At 52.3% G+C, this 25,468-nt stretch overlaps 1 protein-coding gene and 1 long non-coding RNA gene across 6 annotated transcripts; both read left to right on the forward strand.

Annotated features, from left to right (window-relative positions):
- The first annotated feature begins 415 nt into the window (after positions 1-415).
- LOC121817892 (uncharacterized) lies at positions 416-25,263 on the forward strand. Its single transcript, XR_006057985.2, has 5 exons — positions 416-601; positions 12,495-12,661; positions 15,593-23,410; positions 24,253-24,347; positions 24,701-25,263. It is a non-coding gene; the product is annotated as an uncharacterized LOC121817892 (long non-coding RNA).
- CTF1 (cardiotrophin 1) lies at positions 775-4,729 on the forward strand. 5 transcript variants are annotated; one of them, XM_042240467.2, is made up of 4 exons: positions 775-964; positions 1,985-2,103; positions 3,483-3,507; positions 3,596-4,729. In XM_042240467.2, the coding sequence occupies exons 2-4, from the start codon at positions 2,078-2,080 to the stop codon at positions 4,058-4,060; spliced, it is 516 nt and encodes a 171-aa protein (XP_042096401.1). In that variant the 5' UTR covers positions 775-964; positions 1,985-2,077; the 3' UTR covers positions 4,061-4,729. The 5 variants fall into 5 exon arrangements, with proteins under 5 accessions (XP_042096401.1, XP_042096397.1, XP_042096399.1 ...); XM_042240463.2 differs by having other exon boundaries at positions 775-953; XM_042240465.2 differs by having other exon boundaries at positions 775-813.
- Positions 25,264-25,468: the final 205 nt, after the last annotated feature.

Consider the following 25,468-nt stretch of genomic DNA (forward strand, 5'->3'; position numbering starts at 1 on the left):
ACAGAATGTGTTCTTGGGAACCACGTGTGGGGATAAGTAAATGCATTAAGACCCTACAGCATTTTTCTGCATCAGGTTAGTGGGTTGACCTTTGGGTATGACTCCCTGTACCCGTCTTTTTAAGCTTGTTTCTGTTTGAGAACTCTTCAGGAGATGCGGGTGTGTCAGAAGTTCTCTTACTGGGCCTGGTCAGGTGTGATGAGTGGTCCCCTAGTAGGTGTGACTGTGAAAGCAAGGGCAGAAGGCATCTGAAACAGGCCAGGAGTGTATATACTGGCAGGTGTGGTCTAAGCCTGAGGGCCCCTACCTTGGCCTCTCAAGCACCCGCCTTTCCCCTCCCCCAGACAAGAGGAAGGGCCAGCACATTCCTGTCCTGCCAGCTGCGCCCTCTCCTACCCTCTCCCTCCCCTCCCCCATCCAACAAGCTTTCTCCGAAAAGCAGCCCGGGCCGCAGATCGGAGCCTGAGCCTTCTCCTCCCATCGGACCTCAGGACTGCCTCCAAGGCCCGGGCACCCCAAGCCTGAGGTCCCGAGTCCACTCTTCAGACAACCTGCTGCCCTCCTCAGGTCCCCTTCGCGACTAGGCCGAGTAAGCAGAGAGGTGAGCTAAGGGCCAAGGAATCCGGCCTGGGACGGCGGGGGTGGGGTGGGGGGTGTGTGTGGAGGGGGTAGATTGTTGGGGTCTGAGCCCTGATTGGCTAGGCCCGGGCCACGCCCCTACCCTTTTCCCCCTTCTCCCCCCTTCGTAAGGGGGGCGTGGAGGCAACCAGGATCAGCCAGGGGCCAGCATGAGCCGGAGGGAGGGCAGTCTGGGTAAGGGGCTGAAGGGTCGGATGCCGAGCGCCCGCGGGGAGCAGGGGCAGAAGGGCTGGAAGCTGGGGTCCGGGTCACCGCCACCCCTAAGTCGGGGAAGGGAGCGGCCTGAACGGGGGAGAACAGGGCAGCGGTGTCAGGTAACGAGCGGGTGAGTTGTGGGTGAGCTGTGGGAAGGGGCAAGGGCCAGAGTTTAGAGCAGGCTTGGGGCTGTGCCTTCAGAGACTTGGGCTCAGGAGATAGATCACCGGTTCGAGTACACGCTGGGGGAGGACTGGGGTCGTGGCTGGAGCAGGACGCCGGGATCCTGAGTATCGGAAAAGAATCAGAACTGGGAGCCAGAGGGGTAAAGTTAGGGGAGGAAGTCTTTAGGCAACAGGGGTAGGTGAATGACAACAAGAGGCGAAAGTTGAGGCTGTTAAGGATAGGGACCCGCGGGGCAAACTCTGACTGGGGGCGGGGCGGAAGTTGCCGGGCCAGGACTACATCCCCCAGTATGCCCTGTGCATGCGCGCTAAGCATCTCGGGAAATGTAGTCTTCCTCCCGGAGCGCCAACCTCTAACTTGTGATGGTTAAGGCGGGTTACTGATTCACTGATGGGGCCCAGTGCCCCGCCCATGGTCTTGCACTGCAGGGCCGTCTGGGAAGGAATGGGACATCAGTCTCCTAATCTGTAAAATGGGCTTAAAGGCTTGTTTCAATTTGAAGTTCTGTGCTTTGATGATGCTGAATTCCACCAACAATCACTGAGGTACAGAGACATGTGAGCCCTGTCCTCCAAGGGCTCCCAGGCTGAGGCAGATTCTCCTAGATAAAGAAGCCAGCAAAAGAACCACCTTGGAAGTATGAACTAATGGCCCTTAGTAGAAAGAAGAAGTTAATTTAAAGGAGTGTATCTGGAGGCTACACTAATGAAGCTGTATGTGAATTTGGCTTTAATAGGACTTCAACAATGGTTTAGGGACAGGGAATGCATTTCAGGTGGAACAACCATTTGGCAAATGTCTGGTGCCCTATTCTCCCTCAGTTGGAATGGGACAGAGCCTGTCTGGCTTAAAAATTGGAGAATTCAGAGTGGGGCCTCTGGGTTCAGGAAGAGTGAGCCTGGAAGAAGTAGTCAAGAAGCAAGGGGTTGGGGTGCTCTCATTCCTCCCCTGCTTTTCCCACCAGAGGACCCCCAGGCTGACTCCTCAGCCTCACCCCTTCCCCACTTGGAGGCCAAGATCCAACAGACACACAGCCTTGCCCGCCTCCTCACCAAATATGCTGAGCAGCTTCTCCAGGAATATGTGAGTGGGATTGGGGGTGCGGGTACCAGGGGCCTGGGAAATGGGGAAGTATAGATTAAGGGGTCTTTGACCATTCATTTTCTCAACATCTCTTCACAACTGCAGAAATTGGGGCTCCCAAGAGGGGTCAGTAACTGGCCATTGGTCATCATCCAGCAAATTGGAGGAGGACTTTCTCTGTGCCTCAAATGCCCCTCCTTAGAGGGTCCCTCCTTGGTGCTTTAAGACAGAGGCAACCTAAGAGAGTGAAGGGGAGTTTGGCCTGGGAGTCAGAAAACCTAGGTTCTAGGCTCTGTGTGTTCTTGTCATATCACCTCTGTAAGCCTGGATCTCCCCAGATGTCAAAGGAGGCAGTTGAATAAGAGGAACTATGAACTCCTATCTGTGTCATGCAGACGGGCCATTTCAATCTAGAGCAGAGGAATGCCATCCCAAGAGGGCACTTTTACAGAGGAGGGGGGTTTGCCAACACCTTTGGTTGACCGGAGAACCTTGACCAAGGAAACAAGGCGGTTCCCCAGATTACTCTAGTATAGTGGAGGGAGCCTGTAGTTTTGAATCATACAGACTACAAGCCTGCCTACTGGTGACCTTGGGCAGTGATGATAACATTAGAAATAATAACTTAATAATTATGACAGCAATAGTAGGGTAATAAAACTAGGTTTGTAGTCCTACCAACCTTGGTTCAGCTTCCAGCTTCTGCCCCTTCCTAGATCTGGGACAGGTCAGCCTGAGTATCCTCATTTATGAAATCATCACCATTGTCAATACATCCATTATTGGGAAGATTAGGAATAGTGTGTTTTAAGCAGGAGACACAGTGCCTGAACCAGAAGCAACATGTTAGCAAAGGATAAATAGTATTGTTATAGCATCTTTACAAATTACAGATCACCTTTATCTTTTCATTTGTTCATTCTCATGACAGTTACTCATGGAGTCCCTGGCTATGTGTTAAGCAGGTAGAGAGGTGGGGGAAGATGGGGAAGGGAGTCAAACGGCCTTGGCCCCTGCGCTATCTTCTGTGATTCTCAAGAGGTCCCTGGTAGGAAGGAAGGACACAGAACTGTCCCTCGTCTTATAGAAGAGACCATTGAGGCTTAGAGAAGGAAAGGGTTTTGCACCTGACTGCACAGCTAGCAAGTGGTGGAGAACAGGATTTGAACCTGGGTCTGTAAGATAGCATTAATAAAAGAGGTAACATTTTGTGTGTGTGCCCTCCCAATGAGTCAGGACCTGCCTTAAGCCTCTTAGCACTCATAAAACTACCTTAAGAAGTGGATACGTTTATAATCTCTATGGAGTAGATGAGAAAACAGAGGCCCCTGTGTAAAGTCCACGGTGGTTTTTGTTCTTTTCTATTCTCTCAAACACAGCCGTCCTGTTGGCAGTGTGTCACTTGTGAGAATGGGGACACTGAGGCCCCAGGAGAGCGGTGGAGGGCTGAGTTCGCAGCCGAGGAGCCGCCCTGACTGCCTCGTCTCCGCAGGTGCAGCACCAGGGAGACCCCTTCGGGCTGCCCGGCTTCTCGCCCCCGCGGCTGCCGGTGGCCGATCTGAGCGACCCGGCCCCGGGCCACGCTGGCCTGCCAGTGCCCGAGCGACTGCGGCTGGACGCCGCGGCGCTGGCCGCGCTGCCGCCGCTGCTGGACGTCGTGCGCCGCCTCCAGGGCGAGCTGAACCCGCTCGCGCTGCGCCTGCTGGGGCGTTTGGAGGACGCGGCGCGCCAGGTCCGGGCTCTGGGCGCCGCGGTGGAGGCCGTGCTGGCCGCGCTGGGGGCCGAGAGTCGCGGGCCCCGGCCTGAACCCGCGGCCGCCGCAGTCGCCGCAGCCACTGCCTCCGCGGGCGTCTTCCCGGCCAAAGTGCTGGGGTTCCGTGTGTGCGGCCTCTACCTCGAGTGGGTGAGCCGCACTGAGGCCGACCTGGGCCAGCTGGCGCCCGGGGGCCCGGCCTGAGCGCCCGCCGCGCGGCCCAACTCGCGGTGCCCTCCCGGCCGTCTCCGTCTGTCCCCATCTCTGTCAGCGTCTCTCTGACCTCCGACTGCTTCTGTCTCTCTGTTTTCTTTGGACGCTTCTCCATCTCTTTTTCTCTCTGGGTCCTTCTTGTCTCCCTCTACGACTTCCCGTATCTGTCATGTCCTTGCTCCCCCGAGTTTCTCCACCGCTTGCGTCTGCCTCTCTGAGCATCTCTGTCTTCCCGTGTCCTGTTTCCTCTTGGCCCGCTGTCGCCTGTGCATATCTCCACCTCATCTCAAGGAAGGGACACCTGTCACTCTGTTTGCTTCTGTCCTTCTTTCTGTCGTGTCCTGGCCAGGAACACACCTGTTGGCCCTGTGGTGGAAGGGCTACTCCAGACAGATTTCAGCCACCTTCACCCAGGGTCACTCTACCTGCTGCTCTCCCTGTCCCCCATCCCACCCCTTGTGGCCCTGCCGCCTCTCCCTTTGATGCCCTCCACCCCTTCCCCTCCCTCTGCCCTAATCCACACCTTCCCTTCTCCTCAAGTCAGGTTTATGGAGACAAAAAAAAAAAAAAAAATCTCACCCCTTTGAAGAGTTTTATTTACGAGAATAAATTAATTTTTTGTAAATAAAATGTTTAAAAATAAAAAGAATATTGAATTTACTAGTATATACAGTCGTTGAAAATGGGAAGACACATTTAAGGAGAATAAGATCCTTGGGGTATGGCCTGGTGCCCCCAGCCATCCGCAAAAGCCACACTATAAATAGGAGCTTCAGGAGAGCCCAGGGCTGGGATGCCATCTGTCATCCGGAAGTGGATGTGTCCTGAGCAAGAAACAGATGTGACTCAGGCCCTTAGCTTTTCAAGAGTCAGACATCCATTGAATAGGAAGTGAAGCACCGTAAGATGGGAAGTTGGAGCAGTGGCCACAATCAGAGAGGTAGTCTAGAGCAGGAAGTGAACTCCAGAAAAAAGAGAGGCCTCCTTGCTCAGAAAGTCTCTATCTTCATACAGGAAGTGAGGTCGATAGAGACAAGAAGGCAGTCCCTGGACCTCCTCTAAATGACAGGAAGGGGACCAACTGTACTCCCCCTGTAGAGTGGGAAGTGAAAGTGAAAAGTGTTTGTCACTCAGATACGTCCCCCTCTTTGTGACCCCATGGACTGTAAGTGAAGCCTCTTCAAAGAGGTATTTCTTTCCACCCAGGAAGTGAGCCACCAGTACCACTGGAATGGGAATTCATGAGATGCTTGCTGTCCATGGAGTCCCACCGAGATCTGGAAGGGAGGCCACAGGATCTGGGCAGGAAGGCCCAGGCATAAGGACTTAGAGGCCTAGTCCCCAGGAAATGTTCCCAGATACGTGGTACACAAGCCTTGCTAGACAACATGAGTCTCCTTTCTAGCCAAGAAGCAAGGAAGAAAAGAATCCCTGGTGAGAAAAAAACAGAACAGGAAAGAATCAGCTGTGAAAGGGAAAGGGTTGCATCCTCTAAGAGGAAGTCCCACCTCCTCTATTGAGAGTATTTATCCTTGAGCTCACCCAAGAAAGTCACAGCTCGGTCTGTCCAAAAGCCATAGTCCCGGATTATTACATATCCTCGACACTTCTTCTGGAAGGCCGTGTCCCCTAAGGGGACAGTACCAAGGGGTATGTTTAATGGGGGGGTGGGCAGGCCCAGGGCAGTCATGATGCCAGCCAAGTTGCCCGTTAGGCCTTTGGCCTTGAGTCTTGCTTCCCAAAGCTGATCCTCCACGATGGAATTGCCAGGGCTCAGGTCACTCTGGTCAGCGATCGCAAGCAGAAGGTGCTGGCTGAAGGACCAGAAGGCCTCATGGGTGAGGCTCAGACGTACTACATCTTCCAGGCCATGCCAGATCGCAAAGGGCATGGCGGTTGGAGGCAGGGTTCTCAGCGAGAGTTCGGGCATTGAGAAGTCAGGATCACTAAAGGGACTGCCTTGGTGTTGGAGCTGCACGAGAGACAGAGACAGATGAGAGTGAGGGGACCCAAACGCTGCCCTAGGGTGCCCCTGAATTCACATCTGCCTTCCATGAGACTGGCCTCTTTCTAGGGGGAGTCGCCATTCCCTGCCTCGGGGAGTTGATGAAAGGTTCTAGCACAGAGCCCCAGTTCTCTTAGGCTTCAACTCAGCCTCCTCCACATACAACTTGTGCAACTTTGAATCACAGCTTCAGTAATTCCCACATGGCGCTGTAATGGTGAAGATGATAAGATGTAATAGACATGAGGCACTTAGCACTTGGCATACGATTAGGGCATTACTATCATTCACTAATGACGTCTTTATATTAATATCATGAACACTATGATGATGATACTTATAACCATATTTGCAAGGTAAATATATTATTGACAATGAGGTTAAAGCCGTATTTTCTTTTTATTCACATTCTTGAGGGGTTAATATTTGTTCACTTTCAAATAATCATTCATATTCAATCATTAATATTGAATTGAACTCTAAGATTATTGAGTATTAACTCAATAAATAAAATAAAATCTATTAATTTAATTTATTAATCATTATTAATGTTATTATTTATTACTTATTGAATTTATTAACTTATTTTTATTTAATTTATTTAAAATTAAATTTATTAAATTTCTCACCTCCACAAACCTAGACCCGCAGAATTTTGGTGCACACTGATAAAGTCTGTACTTGATAGATCACCTAGTCCTACACCCCCATTTTACAAATGGGGAAACTCAGGGTCCTCAAAGCTACCCAGAGGATGGCGGCAGATATGAGACTAGAAATTAGAGGCAGGGACTTCCCTGGTGTTCAGCAGTTGAGAATCTGCCTGCCAAAGCAGGGGATGTGGGTTCGATCCCTGCTCCAGAAAGATCCCCCATGCCGTGGGGCCACTAAGCCTGGGGACCGCAACTCCTGAGCCCTCACTCCTAGAGCACATGCTTCGTGACAGTAGAAGCCACCACAATGAGAAGCCCAAGACTGCAAAGCAGAGGAGGCCCCGCTCCCGAAATTACAGAAAGCCTGTGACAGCCACGAGGACCCAGCACAGCCCCAGAGAAGGAAACTAGATTTTACAGAAGGAAACAAGAAACTAGGTTCGGTAAATTCACGTGGACCTAGAATATAGTACAGTGGAAGAGTCACAAGCTCCAGGGCCTCCAGGGCCAGGTGGGTCCCGTCACCCGGAGAAGAAGCAGATTGGGTTCGGCTGCGGCACAGCGACTGGAGGCCAGCAGGACCCCTGTGCCTGTTTTGGACAGGTTTTCAGGTTCAACATTTGAACAAGCATCACATGGCCTAAACAAAACATCTGTGGGTCAGACCCAGCCAGCAGGCTGCTGCTTTGAACTTCCAGACAGTTTTGGGACCTCAGGTAAATTATTCCCCCTCTAGACCTCAGATTTCTGGCCTTCCCCTTGTGGTCCAGTGGTTAAGACTCTGCCCTGCAATGCAGGGGGTGTGGGTTCAATCCCTGGTTGAAGAGCTAAGATGTCACCTGCCTTGCAGCCAAGAAGCCCAAAGGATAAAACAGAAGCAGTATGGTAACAAACTCAGTAAGGACTTTAAAAATGGCCCACATCCAAAATCAAAAAGAGGGCTTCCCTGGTGGCTCTGTGGATAAGAATCCTCCTGCCAATGCAGGAGACACGGGTTCCTGATCCAGGAAGATGCCACGTCCTAGATCAACTAAGCCCGTGCTCCACAACTACTGAGCCTGTGCTCTAGAGCCAAGGAGTCGCAACTACTGAGCCCACATGCCCCAAGCACTGAAGCCTTGCGAGCCCGAGAGCCTGTGCTCAGCAAGGAGGGAAGCCGCTGCAATGAGAAGCCTGCACACCACAACTAGAGAGGAGCCGCCACTCGGGAAAACTAGAGAAGTGCTCAGTGCTGAGTCACTTGAGGTGTGTCCGACTCTCTGCGACCCATGGACCATGGCCCGCCAGGCTCCTCTGTCCAAGGGATTCTCCAGGCAAGAATACTGGAGTGGGTTGCCATTTCATTCTCCAGCGATAAACTGTGAAGTGAGGGAAGTGAGTGAAGTCGCTCAGTCGTGTCTGACTCTTTGAGACCCCATGGACTGTAGCCTAACAGCCTCCTCGTCCCTGCGATTTTCTAGGCAAGAGTACTGCAATAGATTGCCATTTCCTTCCCCGAAACTAGAGAAGAGCTGAAACTAAATAGCAAAGATCCAGCACAGCCAAAAACAAATACCATAATAAAAACATTAAAAAGTTTTTAAAAAATCTCAAAAAGCCACCTCAGTTCTCTCATCTGTAAAAATGGGTCATAATTTTGCCTCCTAGAGCTATCTGAGGAGCCAGTAAGATAATGAGGCTGAATCTCCCAGCATGGCATCGGCTCACGAAAGCATGGGCAGAGGTGGTCATGGGCAGACTCATGAGCCTGTAAAGCACTTTCCCTAGGTGCTTCCTTTGAATCTTCTGACAGTCCTGAGAGGTCAGCCAAGGCACGATCAGCATCCCATTTGGCAGATGAGGAAGCTAAGACAGGGAGAGAAGGAATGACCTGCCCAAGGTCACCCAGCCATGAGTGACCTCATTCCTGTGGGCGTGTCTCTGGCTGGCAGAGCCCCTGGAGCCCAGGAGCCATGGAGGAGCCTTCTTCCAGCCTCATTCTGCCTCCTTCCCCAGGGCTGGGCCAGGAGGGTGAGAGCCGCCTCCCCTCGCGCCCTGCTCACGGCCCGTCACTCACGTAAGTCTGCAGCAGGGTGGAAGTCTGCGTCTGCATGTGGAGCGCCAGGTTATAGGCTTGCTTGACAGACTCGGCTGTGGACATGGGGGCTCCCAAAGGGAGAGGGGGCAGCAGCAGGGCCAGCAGGCAGAAGGGGGCTGGCAGGAAGAAATCAGAGGTCAGCACCAAGTCCCTGACCTCCCCTGCCAATTCGCTCATTCATCATAACAGCCCCTCATATGGATTCAGCCCTTGTGGCTTACAACGGTTCTGTATGTGCCACTCAGGGCAGAATACCCTGTTAGCAGATTCTTTCTAGCTCAGTATATTCCCTTGGGACTTCTCCGCTGGTCCAGTGGCTAAAGACTCTGAGCTCCCAAGCAGGAGACCCCGAGTTCAATCCCTGGTCAGGGAACTAAACGCACACCACAACTGAGAATTTGCATGCCGCCATGACTAAGAACCAGCACAGCCAAAGAAGACAAATTTTTATTTTTTCTTTTAAAATGCAATTTTATATAAATAAATATTTAAAAGAAAGAAAACATTCGCCTGACCTCCAGACTCATGTATTCAATTTCCCACTTGATGTTTTCCCTTGGAGATTAATGAGCATCTCAAGTCAAAATATCCACTGCTGAGCTCTAGCTGCCCTGTTCCCCTCCTTCCCTGGTATTCCCATCTGAGAAAAGTGCATGTCCATTCTTCCAGGTGCTCACATCAAAGTCACGGGGTCCTCTTGGACGCCTCATTCTCTCTCTCCCACTACGTTCACCCCACACTAAATCCTGTTGGCTCTGTCCTTAAAAGGTGGCCATGAGGTCTGTGGGGTTTTGTATTTGTTTGTGTTCACACCGTGAAGCTTGCAGGATCTCAGCTCCCTGACCAGGGATTGAACCTGGGCAGTGAAAGCCCAGAATCCTAACCACCAGACCACCAGGAACTCCCTGGGTCTGTGTTTCTGCATCCAGGCACTCGTGACAAGAGTACCTAGACTCTGTGAAAGCTCGCTGAGCTGTATACTTAGGACTTGTGCACATCTCCCTGTACCTATCTGATATTTTCAATACAAAATTTTAAAATGTGGATTTCCCTGCTGGGTCAGCGATAAAGGATATACCTGCCAACGCAGGAGACACATGTTTGATCCCTAGTCTGGAAAGATCCCACACACCATGGAACAACCTTTAAGCCCTTGCACAACTACTGAGCCTGTGCCCTAGACTCCGGGAGCCACAACTACTGAAGGCTGTGTGCTTAGAGCCTGCAACAGGAGAAACCACTGCAATGAGAAGTCCACACACCTCAGCTCGAGAGTATCCGCCACTCACGGCAACTAGAGAAAGCTTGAGCACAGCAGCGAAGACCCAGCACAGCCATAAATAAGTAAAAGATGCATCTAGAAGCTATGTCTCTCCCCGCTGCTCTCTCTGCTTCCACGTAGTCTCCCTCTGCCTCCTGGAAGCTCTTCAAGTCCAGCTAGATCCCTCCTTTGTCCAAACCTTCCCATGGCTCCCACCTAACAGGGTGACTATTAAAGTCCTCACTGTGGGCTACAAGGCCTGGCCCCTCTTTTCCACAGCATCCGCTACTCAGACTTTGCCCTTGCTGGGCCCTGCCAGGACCACCTTCCAATCCCACCCAGGGCTTCTCCTTCTGATTCTTCAGGGCTCAACTCAAAAAGGTCTCTGGGGATGTCCTTGGCGGTCCCAGGCCTAAGACTCTGAACTTCTAATGCAGGGAGCTCAGGTTCAGTCCCTGCTCAGGGAACTAGATCCCACCTGCCCCAACTAAGACCTGGTGTAGCCTAATTTAAAAACAAGACAAAAAAAGTAAGGTCATGAGCAGTGATGGAGATGAGAAGCAGACCAGGATGGCTTCGTTAGCTTCCCTGTCTACATTCCTGAACTCCCAGAAGTTCAGAACTTAAGGGGAGGCCTGAGGGGAAGCCCCGTTCATTCATTCATTCAACAAACTTGGATCACTGTATGCAAATTCTGTCACGTCTGTGTGGGTGCTCAGTCCAGTGTGACGCTTGTGATTCTTTATCACTAGCGCTACCTGGGAAGTCACACTGGCATGATAATTTACTTATGATCACATGGACTGTCTGTCTGCAGAAATAAATCTCATTTTTTGTCTGTTTCTTTACTGCTGTGTCCCCAGTGCTTGGGTTTCCCTGACAGCTCAGTGGTAAAAAATCCGCCTGCCAATGTGGGTAATGTGGGTCTGATCCCCGAATGGAGAAGTTCACCCAGAGACTGAAATGGCAGCCCACTCCAGTAGTCTTGCTGGGAAATACCACGGACAGAGGGCCCTCAAGGGCTACAGTCCATGGGGTCCCCAAAGAGTTGGACACGACTTAGCAACTAAACAGCAACAATGACCCCAGTTCTTAGTCTCCTGTGAGTGTGTGCTTAGTCACTTCAGTTGTGTCTAACTCTTGGCTACCCCGTGGACTGTAGGCCAGCAGGAGCCTCTGTTCATGAGATTCTCCAGGCAAGAAAACTGGAGTGGGTTGCCATGCCCTCCTCTAGGGGATCTTTCCAACTCACAGATCAAACCCAGGTCTCTTGTTTCCTGCATTGCAGGCAGGTTTCTTATCACTAGCGCCACCTGTGAAGCCCACCTAGGCTACTACCTAGCACCTAATAGGCACTCCAGAGGTATGTCTTGAATGAATGAATGATGAATGAAGTCTTCAGTGTGTAAGGCTTTGGAGGTTCCCAGCAGATGCAAGAGCAGCCAGGTACCTGAGTCAGATGGGCCAGAGGGTGCAGGCAGTACCCCCTCCCTCCTGGTCTCAGGACCCTGGTTCCCTGTCTCCCTCACTCACCCATCAGATGATAATCCATGGTCTCTCCTGGATCCTTCCTCTCTGCAGTCTCTCAGTGGTTCTACGACACCTGTCTTCTTGCCCCTCAGGTGGCTATATACTTGGGTCTGAGCCCTCGGGCCACCCATGAGGGAGGGAAAGTCATACCTTGGGGGTTGTGGGGGGAGGTGCAGAAGCCCCTGAGGCAGGGGACAACTAAAGACGGGGGCATTGAGGTAACACCCTAGTCCCCTACAGCCCCCCAAATCTGACTTTAACTCGGGTTGCTGGGAGAAAGGGAGCCAGGCAGGGAGGGGATTATCCTGGGGACAAAGGGGCCGCCCTGCTCCCTGCCGTTCTGCACGTCCTAGGATCCAGTTTCCCTCAAGGAGGCGGCCCCCTGCTCCGCCCCATCGGGACCCAGGCATTGGGCCCTGGTTCTGGAGGAGTTTGGAAAAGGGACAGGGGGTGGTGTGTAAGCAACATCACCCACACCCTTAGACCTGGAAGCATGTGATCCCGTGCAGGGCCCTGTAGGGCTCCTTGTCTCAAGGCCTTTGTGTCCTTCATTTCTTTCTTTTTTTTTTTTTTTTTGAGGAGTTTATTTTAAATATAAATGTATTTATTTATTTTGTCTATGCTGGCTGCGTGCGCTTTTTCTGTAGTTGCAGCGAGTGGGGCTACTCTTCGTTGCAGGGCACAGGCTTCTCACTTTGGTGGCTTCTCTTGTTCCTCTAGAGCACGGGCTCTAGGGTGAGGGCTCAGTAGTTGTGGCTCACAGACTTAGTTGCTCTGAGGCATGTGGGATCTTCCGGGATGAAGAAGTGAACCCACGTCTCCCACGTTGGCAGGTGGATTCTTTACCACTGAGCCACGCGGGAAGCACCCACCCACCATCCATTTCTTTGATATTGCAGGTGGCAGCCTTCATTCAGCCTCCATGATCTTCCCTGAAATCCAATGGGAAGCTGTTCATTAACGGAGAGATTGCAAAACCAGGGAGAAATAAAATCAAGAGCAGCCTTGGGACAAGATGCCCATGCCTGAACATGAGATACATACAACATCTTTGAAGCATTTGCAGGTACTGAAACCCCCTCTGGCAGGACAGGCTGTGGTATGCTGCCCTCAAACATGTAGACCCCAGACCCGTTGGACCTGAAGGTTGAATACGTTAATTTCTAGGTGACACCACCAAACATCAGGAAAATGTTCACGAGCCAATCCCATCCTTTTTTACTATAAAACTTCTCAGTATTTTCCCGAGGGGAAACATGGTTTTGAGAGCATAAGCCTGCTGTATCCCCCTTTGCCTGGCAAAGCAATGAAGTTCTGCTTTTCGACTTTAGCCCCATCTTTGTCCCTGAGGTTTGATCCGGCACCAGCGTCCAGAGAAGCTGAGCTTTAGGCATCACCATGTACCTGTCTTGGGTTTCCCTGGTGGCTCAGATGGTAAAGAATCTGCCTGTAATTAGGAGACTCTGGTTCGATCCCTGGGTGGGAATGATCCCCTGGAGAAGAGAATGGCTACCCACTCCAGTATTCTTGCCTGGACATTCCAAGAACAGAGGAGCCTGATGGGTGACAGTCCCTGGGATCTCAGAGTCAGGCATGACCGAGTGACTAACACTATACTGTACTATATGCACAGGTGGGCACGTGGACCCACACCAGATGTGTGTATTCACTTTCATATGTTTATACACTCAAGGATGTATTGACTCAGGCCATGTGTTTGTCCCTGTTCCAGATAGAGTGGGGTAGGGCAGGGAAGAAGTCAGACACAAATCCCTGCCCTTGTGGAGCTGACACCCCAGTGGACATGCCCCCAACTGTGTTACACCACACACCCTGCCAGGGAGTGTCAAACAGGAGTGCACATGCGTCCGTGCTTATGAACACACGGTCATATCCAGAGCCCCCACCATAAGGCAGGGGCTACATCTGTTCATTCATTCACCCATGTAGACCCTGAGTCAGCAGCTGTCGATGGAGCCCCTCCTGTGAGTTGGCACTGGGGTGAATAATAAGGGCCACACAGTCCAGTGGTCCCCCACAACCAACATGTGAGCTCATACAAAAAAGATTTCCTAAAGCTACAAGGTGCTGAGAGGAAGCCAAAACAGGTTGATGTCATTAACTGTGAGGGTAGAGGGGATTTAAATAAGGAGACTGAGGCCCAGAGAGGGGCAGCTACTTACCTGGAGTCACACAGCAAGGCCAGGACAGATCGTAGGCTCTTGCCCTCCCAGTTTAGGACTGACTCTAGGGTGTCCCCAATCTGAGCTGTGAGCTGAAGGAGGGAAGAGGTTGAGGGAAGAGATACGTTCTGAGGTGGGAGATCCTAAATTGGGTCTCTGAGCCTGGGGCCTGTCAAGTCTGCCAGGGAGGGCCTGTGTTGGGCAGGCTGTGATGTCAGAGGATTAGACTAGGCCCATTGAGTGGGTGCACTGAGGCGTGGGCCAGGCCAGGTAGTGGAGGAGGAGGAGGGGGAAGAATAGGAGGGCAGGAGGGGAGGAGGGAGCCAGACACGCGATCTTGTGCTATTCACATGTGGGCAGCGTACCTTGGGCCGAGCCTCACCCCAGAGGGCAGGCTCACCCTGAGCCCACCCCACCATCTCCTCCTCCTCCTGGGAACTTCACTTGCTCTCTGGACCCTTCAGGGGCCCTTCACAGCAGAAGCAATCCACCCCTATCCCAGGCCCAGTTCCGTTTTCCAAGGCATTTGTCTTGGCAGATGTCAGAAACTCTGCCGCCTCATCCTGCCCCACCTCCTAGCCCACACATCGCCATCTCTGTTTCAGTCTCACCGGAAGCTGATGCCTGGGAAATCCTAGCAATTGAAGAGTCAGCAGTACCTGAGTGGGGAAGATCCCCTGGAGCTGAGATTTTGGCAACAGTGTTCCCAAGAGATCAGTTCTGTCTGTCCACCAGGATGCTCAATCATGACCCTATGTCATCCAGCAGGTTCCATCATGAGGCCCATTCAAAACAAATAAACAGGAATTCAAGCCAGAGCCTCTGACTCCAATGTTAAGCCCTATTCAAGCAAATCTTCACTCCTACCTCTCCAGGCAAAGAGAAAAGCCAGTGCAAAGGCCCTGAGTTTGGGAATATCCTTGGCAGGTTTCAGGGACAAACTAAGCTGCTAGACAGAGCAAAGAGATGAGTTGTTGGTGACATATGACAGGATAGGAAAGATCAAGGGTCACCTTGCCCCCTCCCACCACCCCCTTACCTTTCCTTGACGGCCCACTGCCCTCAGGACAAAACCCCAACTCCGTAGTCTGGTTTTAAGGCCTCAGTCCCCTAGTCACTGTCCAGCCTTGAACGTTACTTCTTGCTTTTCCCTACCTTCTGCGTCACCCACGTGTCCTTCTTTGCATGCCTGCTCAGCACTACCCTCTCCTGTGACTCTCCCTGCAGAGAGAGTGAGCCTGCTCCTCCTTTACTTGACAATCCTTCTCATACTTTAACCTTCAACTTGGGTTTCACCTCTCAGGGAAGCTTTCTCTGTCTCCTCTGCCCCTCAGGGCTCCCAGAGCCCCCACCCTTCCCTCATCCACTTCCTTCTCACCATGCACTGTCGTTCTCCATCTCTTGGTCTCTCTTTCCCCCTGACAGGAGGCAGGGTGTTCTCCATAGTCCCAGCAGCGGGCCACCCAAAAAGGAGACACCTGCATGAGCAATGGGTGAAGGCAGGCAGGAACATACTGGTTCCAACTGGGGGGCTCTGGAGTGTGGTCTGCACCTGATCTCCAGGAATGCCTGTGTCAGTGCCTTGTCTTGACAGAGTGATGGGTCAACCGAGCAGTGAGGGCGTGGGGGCCCAAAGCAGGGACCGTCAGAGGGAGCAGCACCGTCTACTCCATTCACTGCATCTCTGCAGCACTGCTACGGCAGCGGGATGGGCTGAACCAGTCCCAGTAGCATCCTGCCTTCCTGGAAGGCACAGTCTGTGGCTCAGCCATCTTCATCATCATCATCTCTAATACTTTTTTTTTCTTTTCCAGCTGTGCCACATGGCTTGCGGAATCTTCATTCTCTGACCAGGGATTGAACCCAGGTCCTCGGCAGTGAAAGCAAGGAGTCCTCATTACTGGACCGCCAGGGAAGTCCCATCACTAACATTGAGCACTGACTGATGGCCTATTCTAAGCTCTTTCCATATAATAACATATCCTTTACAAAACCCCATGGAGTGGCTAGCACTGTTTCCCCATTTCACAAATGAGGAAAACTGAGGCACAGCAAGGTTACGTGATTAGTTCTGGGTCACACAGCTAGGATTAGAATTGGGCTCCAAAGTCAGAGCTCTTTACCATTATCAGTGTCTCTAGCCTCTGGGCCTGATGCTTTCCAACCTGTGAGACTTTCCACAGTTCTTGTCCCCTGGGTTCTCTTCAGGAAACTGACAGGGGACTACATCTCACAGATGAGGTGCAGAGGAAGGAAAGGAATCCCATTTTTTAGCCTCTATTATGTCACTAGTCACTTGATACATAGATATTATCTCATTTAATCCTTGTAATGACCCTGGGAAGCAGGTCTTATAGCTATTATTCCCACTTTTACAGATGACATTCAATGACTTGTCACAATCACACAGAATAAATTGTAGAGGCCTTGGGCTCAGGACAGGCTCTGATATCTGGGCTGGTCCCTGTCATCCCACAGTTGCTTTGGTGTCTCCTTCAGAGGACATGTGGTTGGACACCACAGTGAGAATGGGAGGCACAGAGTCAGCACCGCTCTGTGTCTAGGTTCTAGCCCAGTCCCAGTCTGGTGCCTGGCACCCCGTGGAATCCAACTAACTGTCACCTCTGCTTCTGGAGCAGCCGTGGGCTTGATGAAGAGGGCCAGAGGAAGGGGAAGAGCACAGATGGGAAACTGGGGTGTCGACTTCAAAATGAGAAGTGGAAGTTTCCTGGTCGTCTAGTAGTTTGGAATCTGGGCTTTCGTTACTATGGCCCAGGTTCAATCCGTGCTTGGGGTACTGAGATCCCATAAGTCATGAGACTCAGACAAAAAAAAAAACAAACAAAACAAACCCACTTTGCATTATCCCCAGTGACCTCCTTGGAGAATCTGTGCTCACAGTCTCCCAACTTAGCTCCTGTGAGTCTACAGACTCTAATTCCTAGATTGAGGAGGGACCTTTCTACCAGGGGACTCAGCCAGAATCCCATTAAATTTTGAGGTACATCTGCCACCTGGTCACTTGCATCTCCTCCTGCCAATAGACCAGCAGGCAACAAAAGGACATGCCATACTGTTGCAGGAAGGGGGACTCCTTCCAGGACACAAGAGTGGACTCTTGTGTAACATTCAGGAATGAGTTGTCCAAGGAGACACACGAGCTGATAAAGTGATAGACTGTATTGGGAAGAGGCGCCCAGGCAGAGAGCAGAAATTAGAGAACCCAGAAGAACGGAACTGCCATGTGGCTCCCAGTCTTGGGTTTTATGGAGATGGGATGCGTTTCCAGATTTTCTTTGGCCAATCACTCTGATTCAGCATCATTCCTGGTGGTGCTCGCATGGCGCAGCCAAGATGGATATCAGTAAGAAGGATTCTGGGAGGTGGCAGAATGCATGGCATCTCCTTCTGACCTTTCCTGAACTCTTCCAGTGGGTGGTGGCTTGTTAGTTCCATCTTCTTTTCTAGGACTTCCCATTGTAAAATAACTCACGCAAAAGGTCACTATGGTGTCTGGCTAAGGTAGGCGATTTCAGTCAGTGTGCTTCCCCTAACAATATGGATGGACAGAGGGTAACAGACTATGGTCAGAACAGAAAGTAGGACCAGAGCTATGTAATGGGGGACAGAGGGAATATGCTTACCATTCAGGTGATCCCTTGGAATATCTCCAGCTACCCATGCTGAGGTGTATTTTTTTTCACAATTGTATTTATTTATTATTATTTGTTATTTTGGGCTGTGCTAGGTCTTTACTGCTGTGTGCGGGCTTTCTCTGGTTTCAGAGAGCGGGGGCTGTTTTCCTGTTGAGGCCTGTGGGCTTCTTACCGCGGTGGCTTCTCTTGTTGCAGAGCACAGGCTCTGGGTGTGCAGGCTTCAGTGGTGGCTGCACGTGGACTCCGTCTTGGACTCAGGTGCTCTGAGGCGTGTGGGATCTTCCTGCACCAGGAACCGAACTGGTGTCCCCTGCATTGCCAGGTAGATTCTTAACCACTAGACCACCAAGGAAGCCCCTATGCTGTTTTATTTGTAAGTGGGCACGTACCATTGTCACGGGCTCATGAAGCATGCTAACTAGGGACTCAGACCCTTCAGGAGGGAGGGCCAGGCTCAATCCCCCAGACAAAGTGTAGAGACCAGCAGAAACACTAGCTGAAGCCAGGAACAGAAGGGTAGGGCTGGGCTAGAATGAGTGGATGTAGAGGAGAGAGCTGAGCGATATCAGTTACGTGTCTAGAACTAATCCTCCTTTCCTAAGTTTACCCAGAAATTATGATCAAGCAGAATCCTGCAGAAGTTGTACTGGGATGAAGAGAACTTATTAGGAGAAGAAAGTAGATCTGAACAGTGCCAAAGTGGACTGTAGGACGTTGTTGGTGCCCCACCCAGATGCTTGTGCCAATGGCACACCCATCCCCCGTGTCTCTCTTCTCTGGAGAACTGCCCAGCACCTCTCCTCCTGGAAGAATTTGGCCAGTGGTGAAATTAACTTCGTGATACACTTTTGGCTCCAGAACTTTCTCTAGATCAAATGTGGTCAGTTGAGACCACATTCTTGCTCAGCTTTTTATCACCGACATATCTTGATAACCTTATTCTTCTGAGAACATTTCCCCAGTCGCTTGATCCAGAATTTCCATGATGGGCTACACCAAACTCAAAAGCTTCTGCACAGCAGAAGGACCAATTAACAAAATGAAAAGACAGCCTATGGAAAGGAAGGAAAAGTTTGAAAACCATATATCAACGGGAATTAATATCTAAAAATTTGAAGAACTTAGTATAGACAAGAAAAAATAAAATAAAGAGGAGGGGACTTCCCTGGTGGTGCAGCGGAAGAGAATCCACCTGCCAGTGCAGGGACTTGGGTTCATCTCTAGTCCAGGAAGATTCCACATGCTGAGGAGCAACTACGATCTCACAGCCATAAATAAATATTCACCATTTAAAAAATACAATAAGAATCTTCTCATTCTTCTCAGGTGCGAAAATGCGGTTTCTAAGAGGTGATGTTACATAATGCCCGAAAGCTAGAGATGATGCTGAAAGCTCAACTTCTTTGTACACCAGTGCCAAATAAAATCTCAGAGACAGAGTTTTGGGTAAAATAGGAATGGAGTGCTATATTGCTTTGCCAGCCAAAGCGGGATACAGTGGGTTCATGCCCTCAAAAACATCTGTCCCCTATTTGGGGAAGATAGTGAAAAGTTTTATAGCAATTGTTCAGAGAGGGCATGATCAACTTGTAACATTCTTCTTTTTTCTTTTCTTTTTTATGCTATTGTATTAGCCATACATAAATAGAGTGAACACTCTTCTGATGGGTTGGTGGTGAGGTAAGTAGGGGTTCATGGTCTCAAATCAGGTCCAACTGGTCAGGTGTCTACATGCTTGTGGGCAGGATGCCATTGTTAACCATCAAATTCTCCCACCTGGAGGGGCTTTTGGTATCTGCAAAAGAGCTCAAAGGTATTGTGTGCATCCCTTGATGGGGAAATCAGGCTCTTACCCAGAGGCTACTCTTAATTTTCTTGGCTTCTCCCTGGTTTTGCATCCCTGCATTCCCTGATGAACAACTGCCTGAAGCTGCCCATTAGAACTTAGGGAAGGCCATGGAGCCTGAATGAACCTTGTTTCCTATCATTAAAGAATTGGAGGAGGGGACTTCCCTCATGGTCCAGTGGCTGGGACCCCCCCCACCCCAAGCAGGGGGCACGAGTTTGATCCCTTGTCAGGGAATAGATCCCACATGCTTCAACCCAGTGCAGCCAAATTAATAAAAAAAAAAAAGGGAGGACACGAAGACCTTGTGTCCAGGAGCCCCACAGGGCCCTGCACCGAGGTAAGGCCACATCTCCACACTGAGTCTCATTCTAGATTTCAGTGGAAAAAGAATCCCCTGGGTTACTCTTACAAATATAGATTCCAGATTCCCACTCTCACATTCCATAGGTTCTAAGGAGACACTAGTGGTAATGAACCCGCCTCCCAGTGTAGCAGACTTAAGAGATGTGGATTTGATCCCTGGGTCGGGAAGATCCCCTGGAGGAAGGCACAGCAACCCAGCCCTGTATACTTGCCTGGAGAATCCCATGGACAGTCAAGGAGAATGGGCGCCCTCTAGCAACAGTAATCAGTAGTGGACCCGGAAGGACCCAGATGAGGGGCGGGGTCGGAGGGGGTGCGGCTCCAGATGGGGTAGACTGCCTGGTACAGTTTTCTTCTCACAGGAGCTAACTCCTTCCAGCATGACGGACACCTGGGATCCCAAAACAGCTGGGCTGGTAGGGCCCTCGAGAAACGAACTACCAACACGTGCCCTGTGTCAGGCCCGGAAGGTGGGCTTTTTCCTGAACATTGTCATAACACTCTGCTTCGAGGTAGGAGGTATCGTTATCCCCATTTTTCAGAGGAGAATAATCGAGGTTTGGTGACTTCCCAAGGAGGGGTGGGGATTCTGTATGACTCCAGGCCCTTTTCCCTGGAGCTCTCCAGACTTGGGAGCTACCGATTCTCTGAGGTTTGGGGAACAAGAGTCAGGTGTGAGGCGCCGGAGCTTTCCAAGGGACAACAGCGTGACAGTACCTGGGCAAGAACCACGCCTCCCTTGTCGCCAGAACTGATTACTGTTGCTTTCCTTTAAGAGCCTGCCCCTGAAAGATGAAGTCCTCGCCACATTGGGAGTTGCATATTATAGATTCCTGGATCTCTCCAATGTCTTTTCTCCCTCATCAGCATTGAGCGCCACTGGCGACAGAAATTCTTCCCCTCCACTAGCGAGTGAAGGCACGAGACATTTCCCGGCAGGTCGTCAGAAGCGGGTGGCGAGGAAAGAAGGAAAGACACTCTCCCTTTCCCTCTGCTCTCATTTTGGACAGTTGGTGGAGATGCACATTTCAGCAGCTCATGTTCTTTCTCTGTTGAGCTAAGGAAGGGACTACGTCCCCCAGCAGGCACTGGCACAGAGGATGTGCTAGGCCGCCATCTTATTGTAGTCCTTTCTCCTGTTTCCACAAGCAGTAGCCTTAGCGAATGAACTACAAGTCCCGGGTCACTGTCTCCCGTTTTCTCCAGCGGCCATCTTTGCTGGTAGACGCCGCCCCTTTCCCCTTCCATTGTCTGGTCAAAGAAAAGAGAAGGGAGCCGGGAAGACTGCAACTCCCGTCAAGCTTTGCCCCAACAGGAGGGGAATTTCGATATTACTGGCGGGCGAGGTGCCAAGGTGGTTGAGTGAGGCGACTGCGAGAAGCTAGGTTGCCTGCCATTTTTATGGTAGTCCCCTTAGCCTCTTGACCCTGCCATTCTTAACGAACTCTACAAGGCTCAGTTCAGTTCAGTTCAGGTCAGTCGCTTAGTCGTGTCCGACTCTTTGCGACCCCATGAATCGCCGCACGCCAGGCCGCCCTGTCCATCACCAACTCCCGGAGTTCACCCAGACCCACGTCCATCAAGTCCGTGATGCCATCCAGCCATCTCATCCTCTGTCGTCCCCTTCTCCTCCTGCTCCCAATCCCTCCCAGCATCAGAGTCTTTTCCAGTGTGTCAACTCTTCTCATGAGGTGGCCAAAGTACTGGAGTTTCAGCTTTAGCATCATTCCTTCCAAAGAAATCCCAGGGCTGATCTCCTTCAGAATGGACTGGTTGGATCCCCTTGCAGTCCAAGGGACTCACAAGAGTCTTCTCCAACACCACAGTTCAAAAGCATCAATTCTTCGGCGCTCAGCTTTCTTCACAGTCCAACTCTCACATCCATACATGACCACTGGAAAACCATAGCCTTGACTAGACGGACCTTTGTTGGCAAAGTAATGTCTCTGCTTTTGAATATGCTATCTAGCTTGGTCATAACTTTTCTTCCAAGGAATAAGCGTCTTTTAATTATGTGGCTCAGTCACCATCTACAGTGATTTTGTAGCCCAAAAAAATAAAGTCTGACACTGTTTCCACTGCTTCCCATCTATTTCCCATGAAGTGATGGGACCGGATGCCATGATCTTTGTTTTCTGAATGTTGAGCTTTAAGCCGACTTTTTCACTCTCCACTTTCGCTTTCATCAAGAGCCCTGTTAGTTCCTCTTCACTTTTTGCCATAAGAATGGTGTCATCTGCCTATCTGAGGTTATTGATATTTCTCCCGGCAATCTTGATTCCAGCTTGTGCTTCTTCCAGCCCAGCGTTTCTCATGATGTATTCTGCATAGAAGTTAAATAAGCAGGGTGACAATATACAGCCTTGACGTATTCCTTTTCCTATTTGGAACCAGTCTGTTGTTCCATGTCCAGTTCTAACTGTTGCTTTCTGACCTGCATATAGGTTTCTCTAGAAGGCTAGGAAACTACTGTTCCCATCGCACCTCGTAAGATGGACTGCTAGTCAGGTGTCCGCCCGTCTTCCGCCATCCTGTTTGTAGTCATCGTTCCCACGCCTCTACGCTCTGAAACCCGGAGCCTTGGGGCAACCGGACTATAAATCCCGGCATCCTCCACTCCCAGTTTGGCACGTCCTCCGCCATCTTGTTTGTAGTTCCCACTGACCCCAGCATCCCTTTGATTCCAAGGTAAACCCAGCGTCCACAGGAGTACTACTTCCGCCGTGCCCTGCGCTTGTTAGTTCTGAAAAGTGGAGGTGGTGGGCTAAGACGGGGGCGTGGTGTCGGGTTCCTGTGGGAGAAGGCGGGACTAAAGAGGAGGAGGAGGAGAGGAGGCGGAGGGAGGGGCGGGGAGGGGAGAGGCAGTAGGAGAGGGGAGGGGGAAGAGAGGAGGGAGGAGGAAGGAGCTCTGAAGGGATGAGAGAGGCGGCCAGGGCTCCGGGCCGAAGCAGCGCGCGGCCGGGGACCAGGGGAGCTGAGGCACGGCTTTTGCCCCCTCACCCGTTTTCTGTCCCCTTCCATCCTTTCCGTCCACCCTCCAGCTTGAGGAGGGGATTTATTCAAATTTTATTTAAATCTCTTATCTCCAGAAGGTCGCGCGCTGAGGGGAGGGGGAGAGGGCGGGGGCGCGCGCAGGGTCGGGGGCGAGGCCCAGCAGCTTCCTATATCCCCCTCGGCTCGCCCGGTGTAGTAGCGCAGGGGGCCGCAGACCAGGGGCGGGCCCAGGGGAGGGGGGCAGATTACAGGGACCCCCCCCCCTCCCCGGGAACGGGCGGTGGGCGGGGCTTGCACCCCGGAAACGGTGGGGGTCCCAGGCCTGGCCCTGGACCCCTGGGCATTGGGCATCGGGAAGGGGCCAGTTAAAGGGCCGGGGGCGCTGGGGAGAGGCGGGGCGGTGTGGGGGGAGGGGAGCTGGGACTCGGACCCCCGGACTGAGTGGGGCCCGGGCAGAAGCTGTGCACTCTGCGCCCGAGGAGCCCCCGTTGGCCTGGGGGAACTGAGGGACTGAGCCCCCCAGAGCAGGACCTCCCCCTGGAAGGGCCGCGCCGCAGCCCGTGGGAGGGCCTCGCCCCCGGCGCCCCCCATCTCCACTCGCCGCCGTCCTGGCCTCCGCCGGAGAGAGGGGCCGAGCACCTTCAGGGGGCCGTGGACCCCGTCGTTCTAAGCGTTTCGCGTCCCGCGCCGCCCGGCCCCCTCGCCGCCGATGGCCGCGGCGTGCCGGGAGCTGCCAAGAAGGGAGAGATGGCTCTCAGGACACGTGTGAGGTGGGTTCATGCGGTTCCTCCTCAGCCACAGACCTGGGCAGTTCCCAGTCCAGTTCATCCTCAGCCCGGCCTCTCGCTACCTTGCCCACCCCCAGCCTCACCCTCGGTTTGCTCCAAACTTCGCATCTGCAGCCCTCTTTCCTGTTAGCCCTTAACCCTGGGCAAATGGCTTTCCTTCCCCTTGCGGACCCCCATCCCCGCCTGGAGTTGCAGCCCTCCAAGGCGCCTCACCTGGAGCGCTAGAGGGTTCCTTTCCCCCCCGTGGATTGGTCTGGAAAGGGGAAAGCTGGGTAAGACTCTGGATATGAAGAGTTTCCAGGCCTGCTGAATCTGTGTGGTATCTTAGAGGATCTGGTTTGCCTAGGAAGAGGAGCCCAAGGGATTCCAGACTTTTAGGATGGAAAGCAGCTTGGGAAGCTGAGGGGGGGGGGGGCGGTTAGCGGTGCACATGAACCCATCTTGAGTCCTATGGAGATGTCAGGCTGGTTTCTAGAATCCCAGGGAATCTGGGAGATTGCCCAGGTTGACCTGAGAGACCCATAAGGAGGCTGTGTTGGAGCAGAGGGAGCTCTGTGGGGAACAGAGTTGAAATTTGGGGCCACGGAGGGGTTCTGAAGCAGCCTCTGAAGGAAGGTCTGTGAGCGCTGGGAAGTTGGGCAGCCCGGTGGATCTTTAGGGGTTAGATTGGCTGAGCAGGTTCCCATTGAATCCGAGGAGGAAATCTAGGCTTTAGGGGAAGAGGAGTTGGGTGTTAGTAGCTTCTGAGGGAAAAGAGAGGTCTGGAGTTGGCAATCAGGAATCTGTGGGGATCTGGGAGGTAAATTTGGAGTGTTTTATTTCAGCTTGGGGAGAGCCGGGGATGGAGCACATTTGGAGAACAGGGGAAGAGTTGGGACCTGTTTCAGTTGTTCCACAGACAAGGAGCCCTGGTTTTCCGGTGAGCTTTGCTGTGGGGATGTCGTGGAGAGGCCGTTTTCCCTCTCTGTTTCCCTTGGTCCTCCCTGGGTCAGGCGTGGGAGAATGGAACAAGTGTTAGAGTAGGAGTGAGGTCAGGGAGCTAGTTCTCAGGGCTCCCGGAGGAGCCAGGTGAGCTGCTTCAGGAAGAGGGTGGCCTTGCCTAGAGGGAGGGGAGTTCCTCTGACCCCCCACAGGAGGGGCACCTCCTTGTTCCTTGTCTCCCTGGGTAGGAAGCCAAGCTCTGTCTGCCTAGGAGTGGGGGGAAAGCTGCCAGGAGTCTCGCTGGCCAGGGTCCCCGTGGGCCCCCCTGAGCTTGCCACCCTCCACCCACAGCCCTCGGCGTTGCTGACGCCCCCAATGTCGTCGAGTAGCTGGGCGCCACGGGGCCGGAGCGCGCGGATGCCGAACCTGCTGCTGCTGCTGGGCCTCTCTGCGAACTGAGTGCGGGGACTGCCCCTTCTGCCGAGACATGAAGAAATTCAGGGGGGCCCGGGCACACGAAGCAGTCGTGTCTGCTTCAGCAGTGCACTGCTGTGAGTTCTGCCCCTGCTGCAGGGGTGCACCCTTTCCCAGCTGACCTCAGCACCTATCTGGGGGGCTGGGGGTGACTCCTTCGAGGGTCATGTAAAGTTGCCATAGATTCGCTCCTTCGTTCACTGGCTGGTTCACATATCTGCCAGGCCCATTTCTGTCCTCAGCTTCAAGCTGGGGCCAATGTTAGGGTCCACAGAAGAATTCCTCCCACACCCTACTTCAGGCCTTTCCCAACTTTCAGAGGCAGAGACCCACAGAAAGCTCGGGTTCCCTTGGACACCCTCCCTGGAGCCAAGAATGGGTCCTTGCCTTCTTCGGCCTCCTTTTCACCTGTGAGAGTGGTCTTGGATTTGAAGCTAGTCTTAGCCCAGGGTTGAGACAGTGAAAGCCCAGAATCCTAACTACCAGACCACCAGGAACTCCCTGGGTCTGTGTTTCTGCATCCGAGCACTTGTGGCAAGTGTACCTAGACTCTGTGAGAGCTCACTGAGCTGTATACTTAGGACTTGTGCACATCTCCCTGTACATATGTGATATTTTCAATACAAAGTTTGAAAACATGTGGAT

The sequence above is a fragment of the Ovis aries genome, chromosome 24, assembly GCF_016772045.2.
Source record: "Ovis aries strain OAR_USU_Benz2616 breed Rambouillet chromosome 24, ARS-UI_Ramb_v3.0, whole genome shotgun sequence".
Lineage (NCBI taxonomy): Eukaryota > Metazoa > Chordata > Mammalia > Artiodactyla > Bovidae > Ovis > Ovis aries.

Bases quoted from the DNA above. Each gene is read 5' to 3' on its own strand.
- CTF1 (XM_042240462.2), top strand. From the start codon at position 1,726: ATGAAGCTGTATGTGAATTTGGCTTTAATAGGACTTCAACAATGGTTT. The intron at 2,104-3,595 runs GTGAGTGGGATT...TCGTCTCCGCAG, and splicing joins AGCAGCTTCTCCAGGAATAT to GTGCAGCACCAGGGAGACCC.